At 39.0% G+C, this 21927-nt stretch overlaps 1 protein-coding gene across 1 annotated transcript in view; it reads left to right on the top strand.

The window, feature by feature from the left end:
* Positions 1-21927, top strand: part of FMN2 (formin 2) — a 262700-nt gene that overhangs the window by 119422 nt on the left and 121351 nt on the right. Inside the window, 1 exon segment of the mRNA XM_053667283.1 lies at positions 16323-16384. Within this exon segment, the coding sequence (XP_053523258.1) occupies positions 16323-16384 (62 nt within the window).

A 21927-nucleotide genomic window follows, 5' to 3' on the forward strand; every position in this document is an offset into this window, starting at 1 on the left:
TGAGTCATTACTATAGGACCTGCAAGAACTCTAAGAGGTAGATGATGTTATTATCCCCATCACAGGGGTGAAAACTGAGGCATGGAATAGCTAAAGAAAGTTAAGCAGCAAGTGGGGAGAGGGGCTGTGATTTGAACACAGGGCCTGGATGAGTCTCCTCTCCGTACTTCCTAAGCACACTCAGTGTTAATCATTGTAACAGTGACTTGAGGTCGCACAAATGATGTGTGATGTTTTTTCATTTCTGGCTCATAACTATAAGCCACTCTCCTGGCTAGCAACTCTATTGGCTATTCACCACACTGACCCCCAATGTTGGCCAATCAGCTCGAGTTCTCATTTATGCCGTGTATGTTGGGGCTGGGGAGGGTAGGCAGTCAAGACCCAGAGAGAGAAGATGACTCTGGTGAAAGAGTTTGCTTGAGGGATACTGGAGAGTTTGCTTTAAAATTCCTTCTGGTGCTCCCTCTCCTGTCCGCTGTCACTTCTGGGATTGGGGTGCTGTTCGGATGTGTTTCACCAGACAAAGCTGCAGAGGGGAGGGCACCCCTTCGTGGCTGACTTCTGTGCCAGTTAGAGGGACAAGGAAGAGAATGCATTCGGAGACCTTGATCACCTTAGTAACATATTTTCATAAGTGGGCGGAAAGTATGAGAATGACCAATTTTACAACAGTAAACGTTTTTAAGTTTCACTTACAACTTTGTAAACAGGCCTTGGGGATCCAATTGTCACTGTAGCAGGGCACTGTGACCTGGCACCCAAAGGTCAGCGGTCATTGTCTTGGCCATCATCTCCGGAATGCAATATTCCTATCCTCGGCTGCGCTAAGTGGAAGGCCTGGATGTCCCAAAGAAATGACATCAGTTTTCTAGCATCCGTGATATTCTTGAGTCGTAACTTCAGGATACTTAGGGAAAGGCCTAAAGTGTTGAAATAAGATGTAGTCTGGGGAGTTAACTTTTAGTCTCAACCTTGAACTGTTCTTTCTATGCCAAAAAAGAATTCCGGAAGACAGCTAGCGTCTTCCTTAGTTGTAGCCTGGCCAGTGAATCTACTTCCTATCCTCTCTCCTCAATAGAAAGAGGGAAATAGGAGGGAGATGTGGGATTTTACGGGAACTCTAGTCACAGGAAATCGCTTCTTACTGAATAGTGAGCATCATGGTTTCAGTCGAGACTAAATCACTAAGTGCAAAGTATTTTAGTCCTGAGCAGCCCATTCTCCTACATGGGTACGTTCAGATGGACTTTGTACACTTTGAAAGAAAAGAGCAAATGCAAATACAAAAAGGATCTTAATGTGTATAAATTGTATGTGTTATTTTTAGTGGTTGACTTTTTCATGGTATTATGTATATAAAGCGGCAGCTAAGGAAAAGGCACTAACATTTTTTGTGATGATGGAAGGAGATTTCTGCTCAGTCAAGACAATAGGTATGGGACGATGGAGAAAGTTCCTAAATTGTAGTTCATTTCTTTGGATGGGACATTTAAGAAACATGTATTATTCATGGAGCACCCTCAGCTTGAACTGTAATTTCTATCCAGTGGTGGGGAGGGGAGGGTTGAGACTTGGAACTTGCGTGATGGACAGACGCGCAGTGAAGACTCATGGTGTCCAAGGCAAGTTGAGACTCCCACCCATGCTTCCACGGCACACTTTTCTAAGTCCTGCCCTTCCTTTGTTGTACTCTTTGGGCACGTTGGCAGTGAGAAAGGGATATCAGGAAGCTCTAACCATAAAAATGGCTTTTAATTCAAAGGACGGTAATTTAGGAGAAGGATGAATGCATCTTACTCAACTAAACACAAATCTGGGTCTGTCGTAGCTGCAGAACTGCTGAAAGTCACCATATACTAAGTAATGAAGGAGGAAGGGGGCTGAGGAGGAGCACATCAGTCCATCCTCTCCTTGTCAAGGGGGCAAGGAGCAGCGGGTGGGGACTGAACTCTGCACAGTGGAGCCTGAGGACAGGACTGTGGGTGGGAGGAGAAGTCCTTCCGCAGTGGCCTTTCCATTCACCAGCTAGCTCCCTGAGTTTCATTGAGCTCAAAAACCTGAGTGATTGAGTTAGAATGAGGCCATTCTGTCTCGTATTTGAAAAAAACTTCTGTTTTATTAAGAAGCAATTTTTTCTCCATTAAAAGGATGTCAGAGAAATCCTAATGTTTGAGAATCCTCCCTGTATTTAACGGACCCCTCATTCCTCTGGACAATGACACGTTAAAACGAATTTTTACCTACTTATGTACATTGAAAGGAAAAAGAGAAAAACCTTCATTAACTGAGCAAGTGACAAAGTATGACTTAACATGCACAGAAACCAGTGCATTGCATTTTTGCACATACTAACCACGTGGTGAGTTAAGTAAAACCATAAAATTATTCCAAAGGGATCGTGATGATTACCGTGGTGGTTCTTTAAACTTGTCATATTTTCTAGAAATTTTGGAAAACTAGTCAGTCATGAGGCAAGTAGTCAGCCATCTCTGTAAAGCAATGGGAAGAATTAGCCGTAATATGCCAAGTTTTTGCATGTAAGTTCTGATCTTCTTATAAGTTCTTCTGTAAGGACTTTTATGTGACAAGTTCACAACTTGGTTGTCTTTATTTTTGCTGCTTTTTAAAACCTCTTGGTTCCTTCCCCTACTTCAGCATGATTGCCAATATGTAAATGGTAATGTATAATATACTAAGGAAGCTATGTAAGCACTTGTTTGGATGAAGTATTTTAAAAAGGGAATTAAAAAAACATAATTACAATCATGGTGTTTGTGTTTGTAAATTCAAGCTTTCTGTTTTGTGTTTCTTTCAGAGTCAGACATGTTTGTATAGAATTACACCCAAAAAAAAGTATGATTAGTATCTGTATGAAAGTTATTTTGGAATAAGGCATATAAAAGTTCTGACAGATTCTGTACTTATGAAGCAATATATACGCTTACATTAACAATAGAATTTAATACCATTGCCCCTATAAAATACGCATTAGAAAATAGTGGCAAATATGACCACTCGAAATTAGGGCACTATTTCCAGGGAGACTCACTGAGCTCTCTTTTACAAGAGCGTAAATGTTTACCTAAGCAAGAAGGTGAAGTCCCTTATGCCCAATAAAGGACATTTTGCAGTTCTGGTTTACGGAAAACATTCAACAGACAGTGGATGTTTTATACAAAGTACAGTGCGTTGTTTGAAACTATTGGCTCATCTATACACTATGCTTAAAATAAACACTCTCTGGGAATATGCCAGTCTTTTTTCTCTGCCCCCTTTGTTCCACACCCTAGATTTTGTCACCTGCCAAAGTCAAATAAACTTTATCTAAACAGTTGAGATAAGCCCTGAGTTGTACCAGTTTGGTCAAATCAACAAAGCTCTCCAAAACCAGAAATGAAACACAATATCGCTAGATTAAACAGTCTACAATGGTGATCGTGTTTGCATTTAAAGATTTGCTTCCAAAAGGATTACAGTCTTGGTATCCATTTTCTCCCCCCTGCCTAGACAAGAAGGCGACACACTGACTCAAACAAAATGCATTTGTTCTCTAACAATTTAACTTGTACAGCTCTTATAAACAAGGCACATAGGTGTATGAAGCCTACCGACTTAATCAGTAACATGTCGTTAACCTTGTATAAGCAAGTACGCTTGAGATGTACCAGTGGCGGATTGGCTAGGAGATTTATTTTTTTTCCAACAGGAAGGTCTTTTTTTTATATAGCCTAAGCACAAAATCTATGGGATCCTGGCATTTCATTGTCTGTCTCCAACTTGTAACAAAACCCCACCAGATTAAACGGCCTGAAAACTGGAGCTCGTATAAACAAATGTGATTTCTAAATTGTAGGATATTTTAAAAGTGCAATTATTATCTTTCCAGGACATAGAGCATTTTAATTGTTTGCTAATAAAGTGTAAACTCTACAAGGGCAGGAAGTGTGTCTGTCAGGTTTACACTGTATCCCCAGGGCTGCAAAGACAAGTGTCTGGGGCACTTAGAACTCTGAATATTCTTTCAGTGAATGAAGGGATGAATGAACGATGTGTTCAGGAGTTACTCTGTTTTCTTTGCAGAGGGACACAAATATTTTGTAGTTATTGCATCCATCACTGATATTTAAGATCGTGTTTATGAAGTGAATAGATTTTGACATATGGTTAAATGGTTCCCTTTCGACATCACACTGCTTAATTGGCAACTTTTTATTTGTACGTAATGACAAATGTCATTTTTAAGAGGAATACCTCTCAAGTGATACGGCATTTGTGCATGTCTTGGCCTCAGAGTGATTATTACTCTGCCTCCTGAATGGAAAATAACCCATTTCCCACTGTTGTTTAAATGCACTTTCATGCGCTTTATAGTTCAGCCTCCAGTCTGGGTGGGAACTAGCTAATTGAATATAGGTGTTTGACACTAATGTGCTGTCCCTTATACTTTTTTAGGCCCCAGCAATAATATGCAACGTGCATATTTATTTCCTGATTTAAATTTTATAAGAGCAATTAAATCCATAAAGGCATATATGATATTTAGACATTTAGAGAGGACTAAGAACCTTCTGTTCTTGGCAAGGATTTTAACAGAGGAATTACCTCTAATCCTGCCAGTAGCCCTTTGAGGTGGGTATTGACATTATCATTACAGTATCAGCATTACAGTATCCACATATCATTGACAGTATCCGAATTTCACAGGTGAGCAAGCAGACCCAGAGGCTGCCTCGTCCCTCCGAGAGGCGCACTCTACGACTTATAGACTCGTGTTTTAAATTCACATCTGTGAATCCAAAAGCATGAGGTTTAAAGTTTTAAATAATTTTGTAGAAAAGCAAGACTTGTGACATATTCAGGTCAATTAAAACTTCTCAATAAAAGTATTAATGTAAAAACTGGGAACTTGAATGAGCAGTAAGATAATTTAGAAGTCTCATGACCCTAGGGAATGAAATGCCAGTATTTTAATTGGGAATCAAGGAAAGAGTACTATAGTGTACCTAGAACTAATACAAAGCAATACTGAATGCAAATGGTAACTGAAAAAAAGGAATGTTATTGGTATATGTGCCATGTAATTCATTATGGTCTTCAGATCATCAAGAATTACTTGAAATATTATGCAAGAACATGTGCTAAAAGCATGTAGCAAGATGTCTTCCAGCAGGTCCCCAGCAGTGTGGACATGTCTGTGTGTGTGTGTGTGTGTGTGTGTGTGTGTGAGACGAGCCACACCCCCAGGTGCTCACGCACACGTTTGGTGGTAGGAGGTGCTGGGATTACCAGGGTATGTTTCCTTTCATCTTTTTACCAAGTGTGAAATGTCCAGGTGGCTACATGGCAGGTGTCTTTCTCTCTCTGAGAAATGTCCCTTTTAAGACATTGTTGGATAGATTCCTTTAAGCCAACCAAAACAAACACAGTTTTAAAAATTGACCTTTACAATTTGTTTGACCTCTAGTGCATTTTGTTAAGTAGCACATTTGGACAGTTTTTAAAGTCCCTCCAGAGGGGCACCGGGTTTCAGATGGGGACTGCCAAAGTCCTTACCAAGGAACGCTCCAGGTTTCTTGACTCCATTGTTATCAAATTGCACAGGGCGTGTACTTAGCAAAGGTTTTTGTGCTTTCCAGACTTTCAAATAAAAATTTAGGGACGATCGTTCTAGGTGTTTGTACCGAACTGTTTTTTTTCTTTCTTTTATCTTTGTATATCTTCCTGGCAGGGGAACTAAGACAGTACCAGAAACTCCTGAATGGGTAAGAACTATTTGCATAGACCGCAGATTATAGACGTGCAGAAGAAAGAGGAACTGTCTTCCTCTAGAAATATGTATTTTTTTTACTCTTTCTTCCTCAGTTCCTTCCTTCATTATCATGCAGTGGTTATTCTAATTTAGTTCTGTTTGCAGAAGATCTTGTTGCCCCAGCCAATCTTTGGCTTTTGCTTTCTCGGGCATTGCTACCTGCAGGGCTGTATGGGGCCAGTAATGCAAATACATCACTTGTAGTGTGTCTTTCTTAAGGTTACCTATTATGGCTCCTCTCTGAAGGTTCAGTCATGACTTGTTTTTCGCACTGTCAGCTTTTTAAATTTTCTGCTACAGGTAGAACGCTGTGGTGTGAGCTGATGATACTTAAGACAAGATCCCTGCTTATAGGGTTTTTAAAAATCTCCTTGGAGGGACGGAATGCATGCTTTTATACAAAAGAAGGAATACCGGAAATGTGTTAGCTGACTTGTATTTATGTTAAAGGGTGGAATTGAGAAGCCAGCAAGGTCTGACTACCATGAGCCATGGTAGGTAGGTAGGGAGGGAGTGTTTCAGCAATTACCCAGGCCAGAGCTTGAAATTGCTGTTTTGTTAGAGATAGTAGCTGGTCCTCATTATTCACACTTTTCAGCCTCAGCTTCATTCTAGGTGACCATGGAAAACTACTTTGGCCAGTGAGATGTAAGTAGAAGTCTGCAAAGAATTAATAATTAATAGTTATCGTGCATACTTTCTTGTTGCATTTTTTTTCTTCTTCATTTTGCCTGGAATGCAAAAGTGATGGACAGAACTATGGCAGCTTTTTTTGCTATATGAGTAAAAGACATTTAAAGACCATTAAAATTTTCTGGCATTAACCTCTTATTTTAGCCCCTAAGTTAATGCCAACCTACTTAGTGTTTCTTTGCCCTTATTTACTCAGACATTCTTTTTGCAGCTGAAAACAATTTTCAATCAGTAAAATATATTTAATGGTTTTGCCATATTGTCAAGTGACTAATTGTCAAGAATTGATTCATATATCAAATATTTGAAGTGTGAACTATTTCACACTTCAGCTGAAGGGTTGACATCACTCCCTACATTAGCCTAAAATGAGCCAACCTTTTAAGTTGTGGGGAAGACTAAGTTATAAACAAGCATGAATAAATAATTTCCCCCCATGTTCCTATGTCCTTCATTTCACTTCCTAATAAATGAGAGATTTTGGAAATCAGCTCATATTTATCTTCAATTCTACCACAATATATTATTTTCAGAAATCTCCCTCCATTCTCCAACTGTCTCCACCTTCTGTTGAACACCCTTGCATTTCTTCACCCACCTATGTAAGAATTACTCAGTGTTTAACTGTTTAGTTTTTTAAAGTCTAGAGACAACCACAGTTTTACCTGGGTAAGAAAAGGGGAATAGTTCTATTGTTAGATAAAGGCTTATGAGAAGATAAGCTGCAAATGTTTCTAAGTTGTGATCTCCCTTCTAGTTTAAGAGTCCTTGAAGTGTTGAAGAGCCTTTTGTGGGGATTCGGCAAAAATGTCATGAGTGAGTTCTGTGATATGGGGACACCAGGGATAGGGCTTTGGCAGGGCTAGAGCGTGGGCCAGATGCCGTGTGTCTGGCAGAAATATGGTCAGAGGAACCATGTGGCTATGGAGTTTCTGTTGCTGAACTCACCGGCATCTGTTTTCTCAGTAGCTCGTCAAAATTGATTGTTTTTCTGTTAGAACTTTTAGTATGGGATGTTGGCCTTCCACAGCTGGTCTCATTTTCTTCACTTTTCCTCCTCTTTTTCTTTTTGATCTACTTTTGGGAAATTCCTTCACATCTATTTTTCATGCCTTCTATTTTGTTTTCCTATTTCTGTTACCATGTTTTTGTGTCTGAAGACCGTTTTTTCCACTTGGAGTGTTGTCACCTTGTGGTGGTAGTTGGGAGTGTCTGGGAACAGGGTGGTAGCAATCAGTGGCGAGATGAAGTCATATCTGCGTGTATTTGGGCTGTAGAGCCCACAGTGTTAACAATGTATTGGGTATGGAATGCGAGAGAAAGAACGGCCTAAGGATGGCCCAGCTCAGCGCCTGGTAGGTGGCGTCTTCATGTGAGGCAGGGCAGAGTGGGCACAGAGTGGGCCTGCCTTGAGGCTTCCAGGTGCGCATGCTCAGAAGGCTGTTGGTTCTACGAGCTGGTAGTTTAGGACAAAGGCTTTGAACTGGAGAGGAAAATGTGGGGGGATTTCATGCCCCCCGTGAGATGGGATGAAGTCACCAAGGGTGTGAGTGTGGACAGAGGTGAGAAGAGGCACAAGGATTAAGCCCTAGAGCACTCCAGAAATGAGATGGGGAGAGAAGGAGCTAGCAAAGAGACCAAGGAGCGGGCAGCATTACAAGCAGGAGGAAAAGAAGAGTCATATCCTGGGACCCCAATTAAACACGGGTCAAGAGGAAGGAGTTATTGGGTCAGATGCCGCCAGGGACTGAGAAGTGCGCATTTGGAAAACAGGCTTGAAATGGCTAGTGACTCAGTAATCACAGCAGAAGCTGGATACGGTGGGATTGAGATGAAAAGGGCAGAGGAGATTGTGGAGACAGCGGGTAACAAAAACCCTTTGGAGGATGTAGAGGAGTTTTACTGATGTTTTTCCTTCTGATTTTTGGTCTGTGTTAGACACTTTCTGCAAAAGATTTGATGGTTGGCTGTCTTGGCTTTAAAGTGGGAGAGGCAAAGGCTGATGAGCACCCAGGGGCCTCCTTGTCAGGTCTTTGGACTTTGAGTTCAACGTAGCATTATCTGGGCGCATTATTTGTTGGGCAGCCAGCAAAATCTTTATCTTTTGTTCTTGCATCATCATCATGGGGTTATTAGATTCCCTGAGACATCCCATTTCTGGGATGACTAGGGTAGCAATGGTCTGTCTGGCAGTGTTCTGGTCCCCAGGGCAGCGAAGAGGGCTGGCTGGTGGCGGAGGCTGTGTATTCAACAGTCCTGCAGTTGGTACCCTCTGCTGGACAGGCACCTGGTGCTGCCAGTCCCTGACTTCCGGTTGGTTCTCAGTGTTCCCACCGACAGCTGTGGAGTCATCATTTGGGGGCAGCTGAATCAGGTATAACCAACTTCCAAATGTTGCTGTTGTCACCTCTTGTCTCTTTCAGTCTTTACAAATTCTGCTTTGGAAAGAAATCTGTTTACTGTAGAGTTTTAGTGGGACTTTGGGACGGAGCAGAACTGGACCACATATTTAGTCTGCCAGCTTAACCAAAGATGGGCTTCCCATCAAAACACACACATCCCAGTTCAAATCAAACGGAGCATTTTGAAAGTCAGGTGATGCCAGTAGGATTCGGGCTATCCACAGATAGTCATTCTGCTTGGAGGATCGTTTCCATCTGCTGCTTCCGCCCCCCTCCCACTTGCACACACTGTCCCTTGTGTTCATGTTGTAATTATTTGTTGATGTCTTTCCCCTCACACTACTGTGAGCTTCTCTAGATAAAATGTTTTGTATTGCATTTACAAAAGAGATAACAAATATTGTCAGATAAATTGAATAGCAAGTACTTCCCCCCAGAAGGTGAATTTTTTAATCTCACTGAAGGATTGAGTACAATAGACATTAACTTTAAAAATCGTCTTTCTCTTGACTTTAAACTATAATGACAAGCTGCTTTCAATTCCTTGAAAAGATCTCTTAGGAAATTTTCGTTCTTCGTGGCTAAGAAGTGATGAGAAGCCTGGCAGTGCATTCAATGAGAGACATTTCTGATCTCTGTTACTTAAGATGAGTTTCTACTCAAACAAAGATCTTCGCTTCTCAGCAATTTGTGAGGCTAACTTCATCTTAGCTTTTCCTGTGGCTTCTGAATTGCAAGTGGGGTGAAGATGGTTTCTTGAAGCCCTTGCCCTCGTTCTTACCCTGTCAGCGAGGAGAGGGCATGAACTGTAAATATGCGCTGATTTGCACTCATTTTGTGTTTAAGCTTCTGCTGACGCCGTTTCCTTCCCATGTACCTTAACCAAAATTGGTGTTGGCGATTTCACTGTGGCTGCTTGTTTAGTTTCCCACGTTGCTATCAGTGCAGCCGAAGCTGTCATTGTTCTCTTTTTCAAGAATGTTTTCAAATGTAGTTTGTCTAAAAATCCCTCAATCAAGATACTGATTTGGAGAGATACTAGTGAAATATTTTTCGTATGTGAACGTTGAAGGTGGGCTTAGTAGTGTAGCAGTGACGACCCATATTTCCTGTGTTTGCTATGGACCTGGCACTCCTTCCAGGTGTCTGACTTGTATAATTTAATCTCCTGCTAATCTCTGTTGGGACTGGGTGCTCTTTTTAGGTGTGTTTTGCAGGTGAGGAAGGTGAGACACCCTAGGTTATACTGATAACAAGCCATAGAGACATCTGGCCTCAGAGACCACCATATATCACTGCCTTCCTGGGCTATTTGGCAGATGATGGTATGATATCATGTATTTTTACAACTCTGGGTTTTATGTTTTGAACTACGAAGTTAGCTAGAGTGAAGTTGGTTGTTTATGAAAGGGTGATCTCAAGGAATGTGTAGTCTGTTTAGTAAAGGTAGTTAATTTTTAGGAATACTCCCCTCAGCCAATTTGAACCTTTACCATGGAACAAAGATGTTTTTCAAAAGCCTCCTATGTACTTGGGTTCTTCAAAAAGCTGTGAATTAGGCAGGATCATGTAAATGTCCATATTATCCCATGCCTCTGTGTATCTCTGTATCATATCTCATGTAATCTCTATCTCAGAGATTATGAGGCTTATCTGATTTATAGGCTACACCTATACAAGAAGTCAGCTTTCCCCGACTAGTGCATTCTCTCTTTCCTTGAATATCATCCCCTGAATTATGATGCTTCTTCATGTTCTTTGTGATTTTAGCCCCAAATAGGAAAGCAGGAAGCATCACCAAAATTAATACAGGTAGAGAACCACCAGTCGAGATTTGAGGCTCAGAGGACAAAGAGCTATGGCTAAGTGACCTCCTGTATTCATACCCTTCTGTAGTCTCCTCCCCTTATGTGTGGGGTAGACCTAGTGACTCGCAATGAATAGACCGTAATAGAGGTCACTTCCAAGATTAGGTTACAAAGAGAAGGTGGCCCTGTCTTGCAGGCCCTTTCCACTCTGAGGGAAGCTGGTTCCCTTGGGAGATGCTCTATGGAAAGACCCACCTGGCAAGACACTGAGCCAGGCTTTTGGCCCACAGCCAGCGGACAGCTGAGGCTCTCCGTGGGATGGACTGCATCCTGCCAACAGCCACGTGACCTTGGGAATGGCTCCCCCTGCAGAACCTTCACGTGAAATCTCAGCCCTGGTCAACAAAGGCACCCAGTTAAGCTGCACCCGGATTTCTGAGCCACAGAAGTTGTGAGATGATATTTGTTTGTTTTTTAAGCCCCTAAGCTTTAGGGTGATTTTCTCTGCAGACATGGATAACTCACACTCATGGTCATAAATATCATTAGGTCTGCCTCTGGGGATTTCTGCCTCCAGTTTAGCAAATGACAGCAGAAGGAAGAGGAATTGAGGCAAGAGACTGCAGTGCCTGGGTTGGGCGTTCAGGGCTGATGGAGGGAAGGGGCCCGAGGCTGCTCTGGTCCTGTCCCATCAGGGGAACCCATATTTAGAACAGATCAAGATCGGAGTAAGTCGGGCACTAACAGAGGATGCGCCATGACTTACAATGTTGCCCTCAACAAGAGTAATCACATCACACCGAATCACACCAATAAAGTGAACTGCTTTCCCGGCTACTCAAAATACGTGAAACATTTACACATTTGACTAATATTTTGTGAACTTTTGTTTTACATGAGTTTCTTTTAACGCAAGCTCTTCAAGTACAGTCCTCTCCCTTCTGCGCCATCCTTTCATGGGAACACAGACACAGGATTCTGTTTCTCATGGAGACAGTGAGACGTATATTATGTGGCGCTCTAGTCTGAGGGTGACTGAATGTTAGAATAAGAAACATAACTGATACACCAAGGTTGTGGGTTCAATCCCCAGTCAGGGCACATGCAAGAATCAACCAGTGAATGCGTACCCAAGTGGAACAACAAATTGATGTATGTTTCTCTCCCTCTCTTCCCCCCTTCCCTCTCTCTCTCTCTCTAAAATCAGTAAAAAATTAAGGAACATGTCCTGCATTTCTGGTGTTGAAGAAGGTGGCTACGGAGAACACTGTAATAATAAAGGCCAAATGTCCAGGGAATGCGAGGTGGGCACATGCCTCTCGCCTACTTGCGGGCCTGTGCGTACAGTGTCATGTGTGCGGTGCACAGCTGGCTCCCGTGTTGGGTCTCTAACCCCTCGTTGTTTGGAATTGCTCTTTTTGCAAGTCTTTTTATGTAATGCAATATTTTAAAGGCAAAAGAAAATAGATTGGTTTGTTGGAATAGTTTATTTTGAGACCTTTTTTTAATATCTTAGGTTAAATTGAATGTTAAGTAGGCTATATCACTCTGGATTTGGTAACAATATGGTTGAATAAAACAGACATTGGATCTCAGTGAGTGTGTACAAGTAGCGTTCATGAAAAAAAAAGCTATTTATGGTGGCAAGTTTTGGTGACTGAAGGCAAATGTTTAATTCTGAGCCTAATTTTAATCTAGCGCATTCCCAGCTCCGCCTTTAGTTTCTAACCAGTATGTTCCCAGATAATATAAATTTTAAAATTAATTACCTAAATTATTTCAAGGCTTCTTGAATTATTCTTCTTACTATAAAATGGCTTATTCTATCCACGTGATCAACATATGTTAACGAAGTGATTATCCCACTTGGTAAAGCCTCAGAGAAGCTCAGTGTCTTCATCAAAGATACACAGCACATTGATTGAAGAGCCGGAAAGCGTACTGTATTCTTCTTCTTCCTTATCACATCCTTGGCATTGTCAAAAAGTTTTAGGCTAAAAAATCAAATTGCTGTCTATTTAATCCTGGAGTGAATGTTAACACATGGTCATTCACAAGTTTTTAGAGAAATTGTAAAAATCTCTGTTTGTTTTAAACTTGGAAAGTTAGAATACTTTACAAATAAGTAAATCATCCTTTTCATGTGCATTAAAAAAGTCAGAGTTTTTTCTCAACATCTTCATCCTTCCACCCTTCCACGTAAAACAGAACAGATACTCCTGGGTTAATTCAAACAGCTTTATGGACCTGCAGGGGGTAGATGGGTGGGAATATGATAGATCCCAGACAATGGTGGGTGTTCCTGAGTGTCTCAGAGCCAAGAGTAGGAAGCGAGTGTGAAATCTTTGGCCTCTCATCAAAAGTATAATCACATTACCATGCACTTGAATATTAGAGAATAAAGTAATATGAATGAAAGATTCATTACTGACTTTTGAATTTATTTATGTTCTGCAATCTAAGTCTAACGCTCAGTAGTTTAAACATTAAGTACAAAAGATGGAGTATAATTGAACACCCCATGGCAGTTTCTCAGGCTGTATGCTTAGCTCTGGTAATTTTCCCCCAGGTGAAGAGTGACAACCCTTGGTAGATGCAGTTGGAATTTTTCTCTTTGGTATGTGAGGGCACAAAAACACAAATAGAAAAGAAAGAAACTTTGGGAAGTTTGGGTTAGATAATAAGGCGTATGAAGGAATATTAACCAACCACCTGCCAGGTCCTTTTACTTGTTACAGCTTTCAGTCCCCACAAAGATCAAAACAGTGCAAATGTTTTCTACTATTCCCTTGTCTGCTCTCCTCATAAAGAAACTAAAAGCTTGTCCAGTGAAGTAACTGGGGGGAAAGTAGCAGCAAATAAAAATGTGAATTTAAACCCAGTTAACTTTGATTCCATGGTCTACATTTCTTCCACTTTGGTAAACTATTTCGTGAAAATCGTATTCCCTTTTGAGGGGACAGAGGGACTTTCTCACCTTGATATTTTAATATTCAGGTGTCCTCTTAAAGAAACTTGAAATATTGAAAACCTGAGATTTCTGAGTATTTTTTCATGAACCCCTTGCCACCTTAAAAAATTCTACGCACATGCATATTTCTATAAATCCCTTACCATGGCCATAAGGAGAAATCTACGTGGGGTGGTCTCTGCCCATAACCAGTTGTTTGCAGCTTTTTGGTGCTGTGTAATTGAGCATATCCACCTCCAATAGCTCCCATTCCAAAGCACTGGTACTCAAATAACTGTTAACTAGTCTAGTGAGCTAGGAGAGTCGCTGAGTTGTAAGAAATATATTTGTTGAGTGCATGAGTGCGTGCGTTATATCATTTGCTTGATTTTGGAATTTCAACAGTTAAAACTGTACCACCTACCTAATCACAGATTTTAAAGGAGAGAGGGCCAGGAAAACGCCACTAAAATTTTAGTCTGAATCCTGATTTCTAAAATATTAAAATGTGCTTTTTATACTGAGCCAATATAGCACCTCAACACCCTTAACTTTTCCCAAATTACATCTATAACCTTTGCCTCCCATCTAGAACTCTATCACTGCATCCATCCATCTGCCAGCATGTAATCTTCCTTATTTTCAGCTACTTAAACATGACTATATTGTTTTGTCAACAGCACTGATTCTCACTGAAGTATGTCAGCATCTCTCAGGTGTAAAGCCAACTGTAGGGAAATTGTATAGAGTTGCTTTTTGTTGAGATTTTCTGGGGATGATTGAAAAGCAAGGTTTCATGGGTTAGAAACTTGTGGACTTGCTTAGGGCCATATATCTATGGTTGGGACTGTATGCCATTTATTAAGATACTCTTCAGCTGATACTGCCTGAGTTTAAAAGATGAGAAGCCTAAGGAAGATTCACAAGTAAGGTTTCACTTGGGGAGAACGTGTAGGATTAATATTATGTTTTAAAATGATGGATAAAGTCAGAAGACAATTGTATCTTGTGTAAGTTTTCATTTGAGTATGAATGATTTTATTGTGTTTCTTCTTCTTGTTCCAAGAATGAAATTGTATGCTAAGTTGACTACTAGCATTTCTTGTATAGTTTTCCCCATCAATCTCTTGCTGTATTGCCAAAGGAATGCAGAAATACCGGATTATTAGCTAATGAATTTGAAATAAGACCTCTGGGTTCACGCTAAGATTTTTTTAAATGGGTAGACTCTGTTCAAATCCAAAGGGAGTAGTTTCATGCAGGAACTTGCTATTGGTATTTGGATTTTAGGCATTTTTTTACATCATTTATAGTCACATGACTTCCCGTGAAAGTCATTTGTTAATCACTTTTATTTAATTTTTGAAATACTGTTAAAGTTAGTTGGGCTGTGTTTTTACTACTTTGAAATGTTACTTGGTCATATGTTTGCTTTATGTAGTCTAAAGAGTGAAAAGATTTGTCTGTGAATCTTAATCAAATTCTTAGATTGATATTTGAGACCTAATTTTTTGGAGGTGGAAATAGTGGAATATTATTAGGATAGAAGTATCATATTCTACTTGCTATAATATTTGTTGGTGAATCATGGGCTCTGTTCACAGCTTTAAGCAGAAAAGCTAAATTATCTTGGTTACCATTCTCACACATTGTATGCTTCAATTTCCCACTTGTCTTTCTTAATTCTTTCTTGAGATTTTGCCAGATTCAACTAGAAAATGGCTCATGTACTTAAAACTTTGAGAGAAAAGATGATGCAAAATGCCCCAGTTACCAAAGAACACACAACCAATTTGTGATTACTCACTTTGTGAGTTTTCTTCCAAAAATCTTTAATCCCACAAGAGCTTCACTGGCTACCTGACACATGTCTGATCATGGCAAATTCACCTCATTTCTAGCTAGCATGTGTGTAGGTAACACAGAATGCTTTCACTTTACGTCCAAACTGAGCTATAAAGCTCACTGACTCCAAAATCCAATACAATTCTCAGGCCAAAAAGTGCACTTAAGAACATACTCCCAATTTTTGGTTATTGATTCCGCTTCTTCCTTGTATAAGCATGGGTGATTGGTATATTAAAAGTGGATTTTCAGAATGCATCTCTCATAATCTCAATACCACAACCAAGAATTATTCTTTTAGTATAACAATTTTAAAATCACAACAAGAAATATGTCCCTCATTGTATAATAAGTCCATCAGTTTAATGATTAGAATGAAACTTTGTCATATGCCTTTAGATAAATAGGCAGGTGTGAGCAGTGGAAAATGAGGACAGGAGATGAGCAGGGACGATTTGCCTCATTTTCTCGTATTAAGCACATTTTTCAAATTCAGGCAGTTGGTCCTTGGAAGACACTCACATTTATCTTTGCCATTTGACTGGGCCATATTCCTGAGATTTTGTATTTGTGGAGCAAATGGCACCTCTGACCCTTCACCTCTGCCTCTGCTGAAAGTCCTTGAGCGTGCTCTTTGTAGTGGGGCAAGGGAATGACTGGAAGTTAGAGCCCCACACCCACTGACCCCTGGTCATGAACTCTGACTGTTTTAGAGAAGGTCACGGCTGCTCAGGATAGCCAGACACCTTTTCACAGCAGGCGTATGCTAACTAACTTATATTCTTTCATCTTCCTTTCCTTTTTTCCCACAGCTGTTGTGAACTTGGACAATTCTGTGGTTGATCTGGAGACTCTGCAAGCTCTCTATGAGAATGTGAGTAATAGAAGGAATTTTAAGTGTGAGTATATAATACATACACAATACTTGTCACTGTAGGCATCTAGGCTCGTTGCTTTAAGAAGGAAATTTAATCTGAGTGTACTGAATTTATGTAAGTACAGATTTGTTAAAATGGTTTCTAGGAACATATTGGACAAGTGTGTGGTTCATAGTTTTATTTTTATTTTTTAAAAGATTTTTTAAATTTTATTTATTTTTTAGAGGAGAAGGGAAAGAGGGGAGAGAAATATCAGTATATGGTTGCCCCTTGTGCATCCCCTGCTGGGAACTGGCTTGCAACCCAGGCATGTGCCCTGACTGGGAATCAAACTGTGATCCTTTGGGTCGCAAGCCCACGCTCAATCCACTGAGCTATACCAGTCAGAGCATGGTTCATAGTTTTAAAGGTTTTGATTCAAAGCATGCTGCACATGAGGTCATTCCCATTCCCTCTTTTTAGCTGTAATAATAGGGAATACTTCTGTGCAGGTTCATTTGAGTTGAGCATTGCCCCATGCACTAATGCGTTTAACCTTCCCATGAAAACTGTAGGTAGGTATCTTTATTTTCTTCATTTACACAGAGGAAATCTAGGCATGGAGAGGCTAGATGACTTGCTCCAGGTCACACAGCTGGCGATGTGCTATAGTAAATAACGGCACATCGCCAGCTGTGTGCTGGCAATAACATTGCCAGTAAACAACATTGATTTACTCCATAAGAAAGCAATTCTCTCTTCAGTCTTCTGATTATGTCTGTGAGAGTCTCGAGATGGCCTTGTTTTCACTTTCATAATGTCATGTTCTTTTTTCATTGTGTTTCTGATCTCACGTGTGCTCCACCTGGTTTTTAAGTTTCTGTGCTCTTTGGGGGCATGGCCTTAGTTGGTCCTTGACTTTTTCTTGGCCAAGTCAGAGTCCTGGCTTTGGGAGACATATGTAGACAAGATGCAGACTGTCTTCCCTGAATGCTCTGTGTGGACAGTGTATTAACCTGCTTGTCTACCCTTGGCTTTGGTACTTTTAAATATACATATATATGGTTTCCCCTATGAGATCAATATCTTGATAAGAGAAAAGATTTCTCATGGTGCATTCTCATGGTACACCGCACAGAATCTATCAATCAACCTTAGAGTTGCTACCCAGTCAGTGAGCACAGGCTGTCAGACTGAATCATTAATGAAGGCTGAGAGGGAATGTTTGAATGGTTTATTATGTAGTTTTTGCTTCGTGATGGAAAACTGGAAAAAAGTAAATTATGTATTCAGTATATTAAGAAACCAGTGAAATGGTTATTTAAAACATAATCATTTAGAGGTACAAAGAATTCTCATTTCTCTTGAATCTTATACTAACCCTTTTCCAACCAGGAGAGTCATATGAAAGAAATGAGGAAATAATAGATAAAATCATTTCTTCAGTAAAGCATAGTGATGTATCATGCCAGTGTATATATAACTATTTTTCCTGTGCATGCATTATACTGGGGTTGGCAAAAATAGGTTTACAGCTGAAAGTACGCAAAACAGTTTATTTTTGTATTATTATTTATTAATGTTACAACTGTAAGCCTACTTTTCCCACTCCTGTATAAACATCTATACCTGCGTTTATGTATATACATAATATGTGTGTATGTGTATTATATAAAGACATATGAAAGTCTTATTTTAATCTGGTACATTCATGTGCAGAAATGTATATGGAAACAAATGCAGAAATTTAAGGACAACTATATTTATGATGGAACAGTAATTTGCAGTGATTTAGAGTATTTTATTTGGGAGTCATTAACCTTTCACAGTAAGTTAGTGTCACAAAATATACATTTCTGATTCTGAACAACTTAGATAGCTACCCAGAACTTGGGTCTTCTTAGCATCATGCTCTATGGAAATAGCCAAGTGGCACTGGTGAGTTATGTGGCAGATCTAATTTCAGCTTTATAAACTCTCTATACAGTTTTCCACAGTGGCTGCATCAGAAGTACACAGGGGTTCCCTTTTCTCCACATCCTCACCAACACATGTTATTTGTTGAGTTTTTGGTGATAGTCATATTCAGACTGGTATAAAATAGACTGCTATGCATATATATGGATATGTATTAACCTCACAATAACCACAAAGCAAAAATAAAGAGAAATGAACCTAAACACAAAAGAAAACCAGCAAATCAAAAGTGGTCAAGAGAAGAAAACAACCAAAAAATTAAGAAAATGGCAATAAGAATATACTGATCAATAATAAATTTAAATGTAAACAGGCATTCCAATCAAAAGATATAAGGTAGCAGAATGAATTTTTTAAAAAGACCCAGTTATGCTATCTACAAGAGACTTATTTCACATTGAAAGAAAGACACAACTGAAAGAAAAGGGGTGGAAAAAGAGATATATATTTTATAAAAATAGAAGTGAAAAGAAAGCTGGGGTAGCAATGCTCCTATCAGACAAAATAGACTTTAAAACATAGAATGTAAAAAGTGACAAAGAAGACATTATAGAATGATGAAGAGATCCATCCAAGAAGAGGATATAACAATTATAAATACCAACATACCCAATTTAGGAGTATTTACTTATATAAAGCAAATATTAATGCATATAGATTCAGGTATTAACAGCAGTACAGTAATAGTAGGGGACCACCTCAATGGAAAATCACCCACACAGAAATTAGTAAGGAAAGATAGCCTTAAATGCCACATTAAACCAGATCAACTTAATAGACATTTTAAGAACATTTCATTCCCAAAATGCAAGATACACATTTTTCTCAAGTATACTTTGTTTTTGATGTCACATTTTGTATCTTTTTGTTTTGTGTGTCCCCTGTCTGTTTATGCTATAAAGTTTGCTATTGTTATGTTTTAACTGCCATATAAGCTTTTTAAGTGATTGATTCACTGTGTTTATTATATATTTGCCCTTACCAGTGAGCTCCACCCACCCTGTATTTTCTTATTTCTGGTCATAGCCTTTTCAATTCTTTATAAAGAAGACCCTTTAAAATTTCTGTAAAGCCTGTTTAGTGATGGTAAGTTCCTTTAGTTTTTGCTTAAGAAACTTTTATCTCTCCTTCAATTCCAAATGATAACCTTTCCAGATATAGTATTATAGGGTGTAGGCTACTTTCTGTCAGCACTTAATTGTTTCCTGTCACTCCTTTCTGGCCTATAAAGTTGCTGCTGAGAAATTAGGTGATAGCCTTAAAAGGTTGTCCTTGTATGTGACTTGCTGTTTCCTTCTTGTTGCCTTCAAGATTATCTTTTTATCCTTAACTTTGGCCATTTTAATTAAAATATGTCTTGGTGTGTGCCCCTTTGGGCTTATTTTGTTTGGAACTCTGTGCTTCTTGTACCTGGATGTCTGTTTTCTTTCCCAGACTAGGAAAATTTTTAGCTATTTCTTCAGATATGCTTTTTAGCTCTTTCTCTCTTCTCCTTCTGGAATCTGTACAATGCAAATATTAAGAGTGCTTGATGTTGTCACAGAGGTTCCTTATACAGCCCAAATTTTTAAAAGTTTTTTTTTTCTGCTGTCCTGACTGTGTGATTTTTCCCTATTCTTACTTTCAGGCCACCAATTTATTCTTCTGTATTAATTGAACCACAGCTGATTTCTTCTAATATATTCTTCATTTTAGTTATCGCAGTCTTTACTTTGATTGTTTTTTATTATGTTTTCTAACTCTTTTTTGAAGTGGTCTCAGTTTCTCTATTGTACGCTCATATTTGTTGAGAACCCTTATGACCATTTCTTTGACTTCTGTATCAGGCATATTGTTTATCTCCATTTCATTAGAGTTTTTGCAGGGTTTTTTCTTGTTGTCATTTGGAACATGTTCTTCTGTTTCCCCATTTTATTTGACTGTATGTTTTTGTTCTTATGATTTAGATGAATTAGCTCTCTCTCCCCATTTAGAAAAAGTAACCTCTATAGACTGTGTGATGAATAGTTTGGTCAGACCAGTTGTAGTGAGGGTGGGTATGTGTGTAGCCTGGGTTGCAGCCCAACCAGAATGAGTGATTTTCCTGTGTGCCCTTCTGATCTGGGTGGGGCTGCCTGACATGCCGTGGCTTGCCCTGTTTCTTAATTGTTGAAGGAGCCGAGTCTGGGCAAGGCTGTGCTGAGTGCAGGTGTTAATAGCTCCCTACTAGTTCTGTACTTTCTCAGCGTCGGGGTAGCCCTATGAATTTTAGATTTCTTTTTTTATTTTGTAAAAAAAAACCCCAAAAACCTAGTGAGATTTGCATAGAGATGGCAGTGAATCTGTACATTGTTTTGGGTAATATCAACATCCCAACAACATCAAATCTTTCCATCCATATACACAAAATATCCTTCTATTTCTTTGTGTCATCTTTAATTTTTTATCAATATTTTATAGGTTTTGGTATACAAGTCTTTCACTTCCTTAATTAAGCTTACACCTAACTATTTTTTATGTTACTGTAAATGGGATTGTCCTCAAAGTTCAATGAATTAATGTATTAGTTCTAGCAGTTTTTTGTATAATTGTTCGAGTTTCTTTTTATGTATAAAATCATATTATCATAAAACAGAGACAATTTTACTTTTTCTTTTTCTGATTTGTGTCTCTTCTCTCCCCTATCCTCCCCTTTCTTCCTAATAATACATCCAGTACTGTATTGAACAGAAGTGTTCAGCGTGGGCATCATTACCTTGTTCCTGATCTTAGTATAAAAGCTTTCAGTGTTTCACCATTGAGTATATATGCTGTGGACTTGTCATATATGGCCTTTGTTATATTGACTAATTTCCCTCTGTTGCTAGTTTATTGAGAGTTTTTATCATGAAGGGGCATTGAATTTTATCAAATGCTTGTGATGACACACAATTTTATTCTTCATTTTGTTAATGAGATGCATCACATTAATTGATTTTTATATATTGATCTATCCTTGTACCCCAGATTTAAATCTGTTTGAATTCAGTTTGCTAGTATTCTGTTGAAGATTTTTACATCTAATGCTTATCAGGAATATTGGCCTATAGGTTTCCTTACTTGTAGTGTCTTTGTCTGGCTTTGGCATTAGGATAATGCTGGCCTCATAAAATGTATTTGGAAGTACTTCTTCCTCTTCAGGTTCTTGGAAGAATTTGAGAAGGATTGGCATTAATTCTGTGTTAAATGTTTCATAGAATTTGCCAGTAAAGCCATCTGGTCCCGGGCTTTTATTTGTTGGGAGATTTTTGATTACTTATTCATTCTTCTTAGTCATTACAGGTGTGTTCAGATTTTCTTTTTCTTGTTAATTTAGTCTTAGTAGGCTACACGTTCCTAAGAATTTATTGGTTTTTATAAGTTACGTGTTTTGTTGGCTTACAATTTTTTTGTAGTTGTCTCTTACCATCTTTTTTATTTTGTGGCATTAATTGTTATGTCTCTTTCATTTCTGATTGTATTTATTTGTATATTTTCTCTTCATTATTTGTATATTTCTCTTCAATTTTATCTTTAAAAAAACAACTCTTAGTTTTATTGATTTTTTCCTTTTGTTTTCCTATTC

Source organism: Artibeus jamaicensis, unplaced genomic scaffold (genome assembly GCF_021234435.1).
Source record: "Artibeus jamaicensis isolate MK-2021 breed Jamaican fruit bat unplaced genomic scaffold, CSHL_Jam_final contig_467, whole genome shotgun sequence".
NCBI lineage: Eukaryota > Metazoa > Chordata > Mammalia > Chiroptera > Phyllostomidae > Artibeus > Artibeus jamaicensis.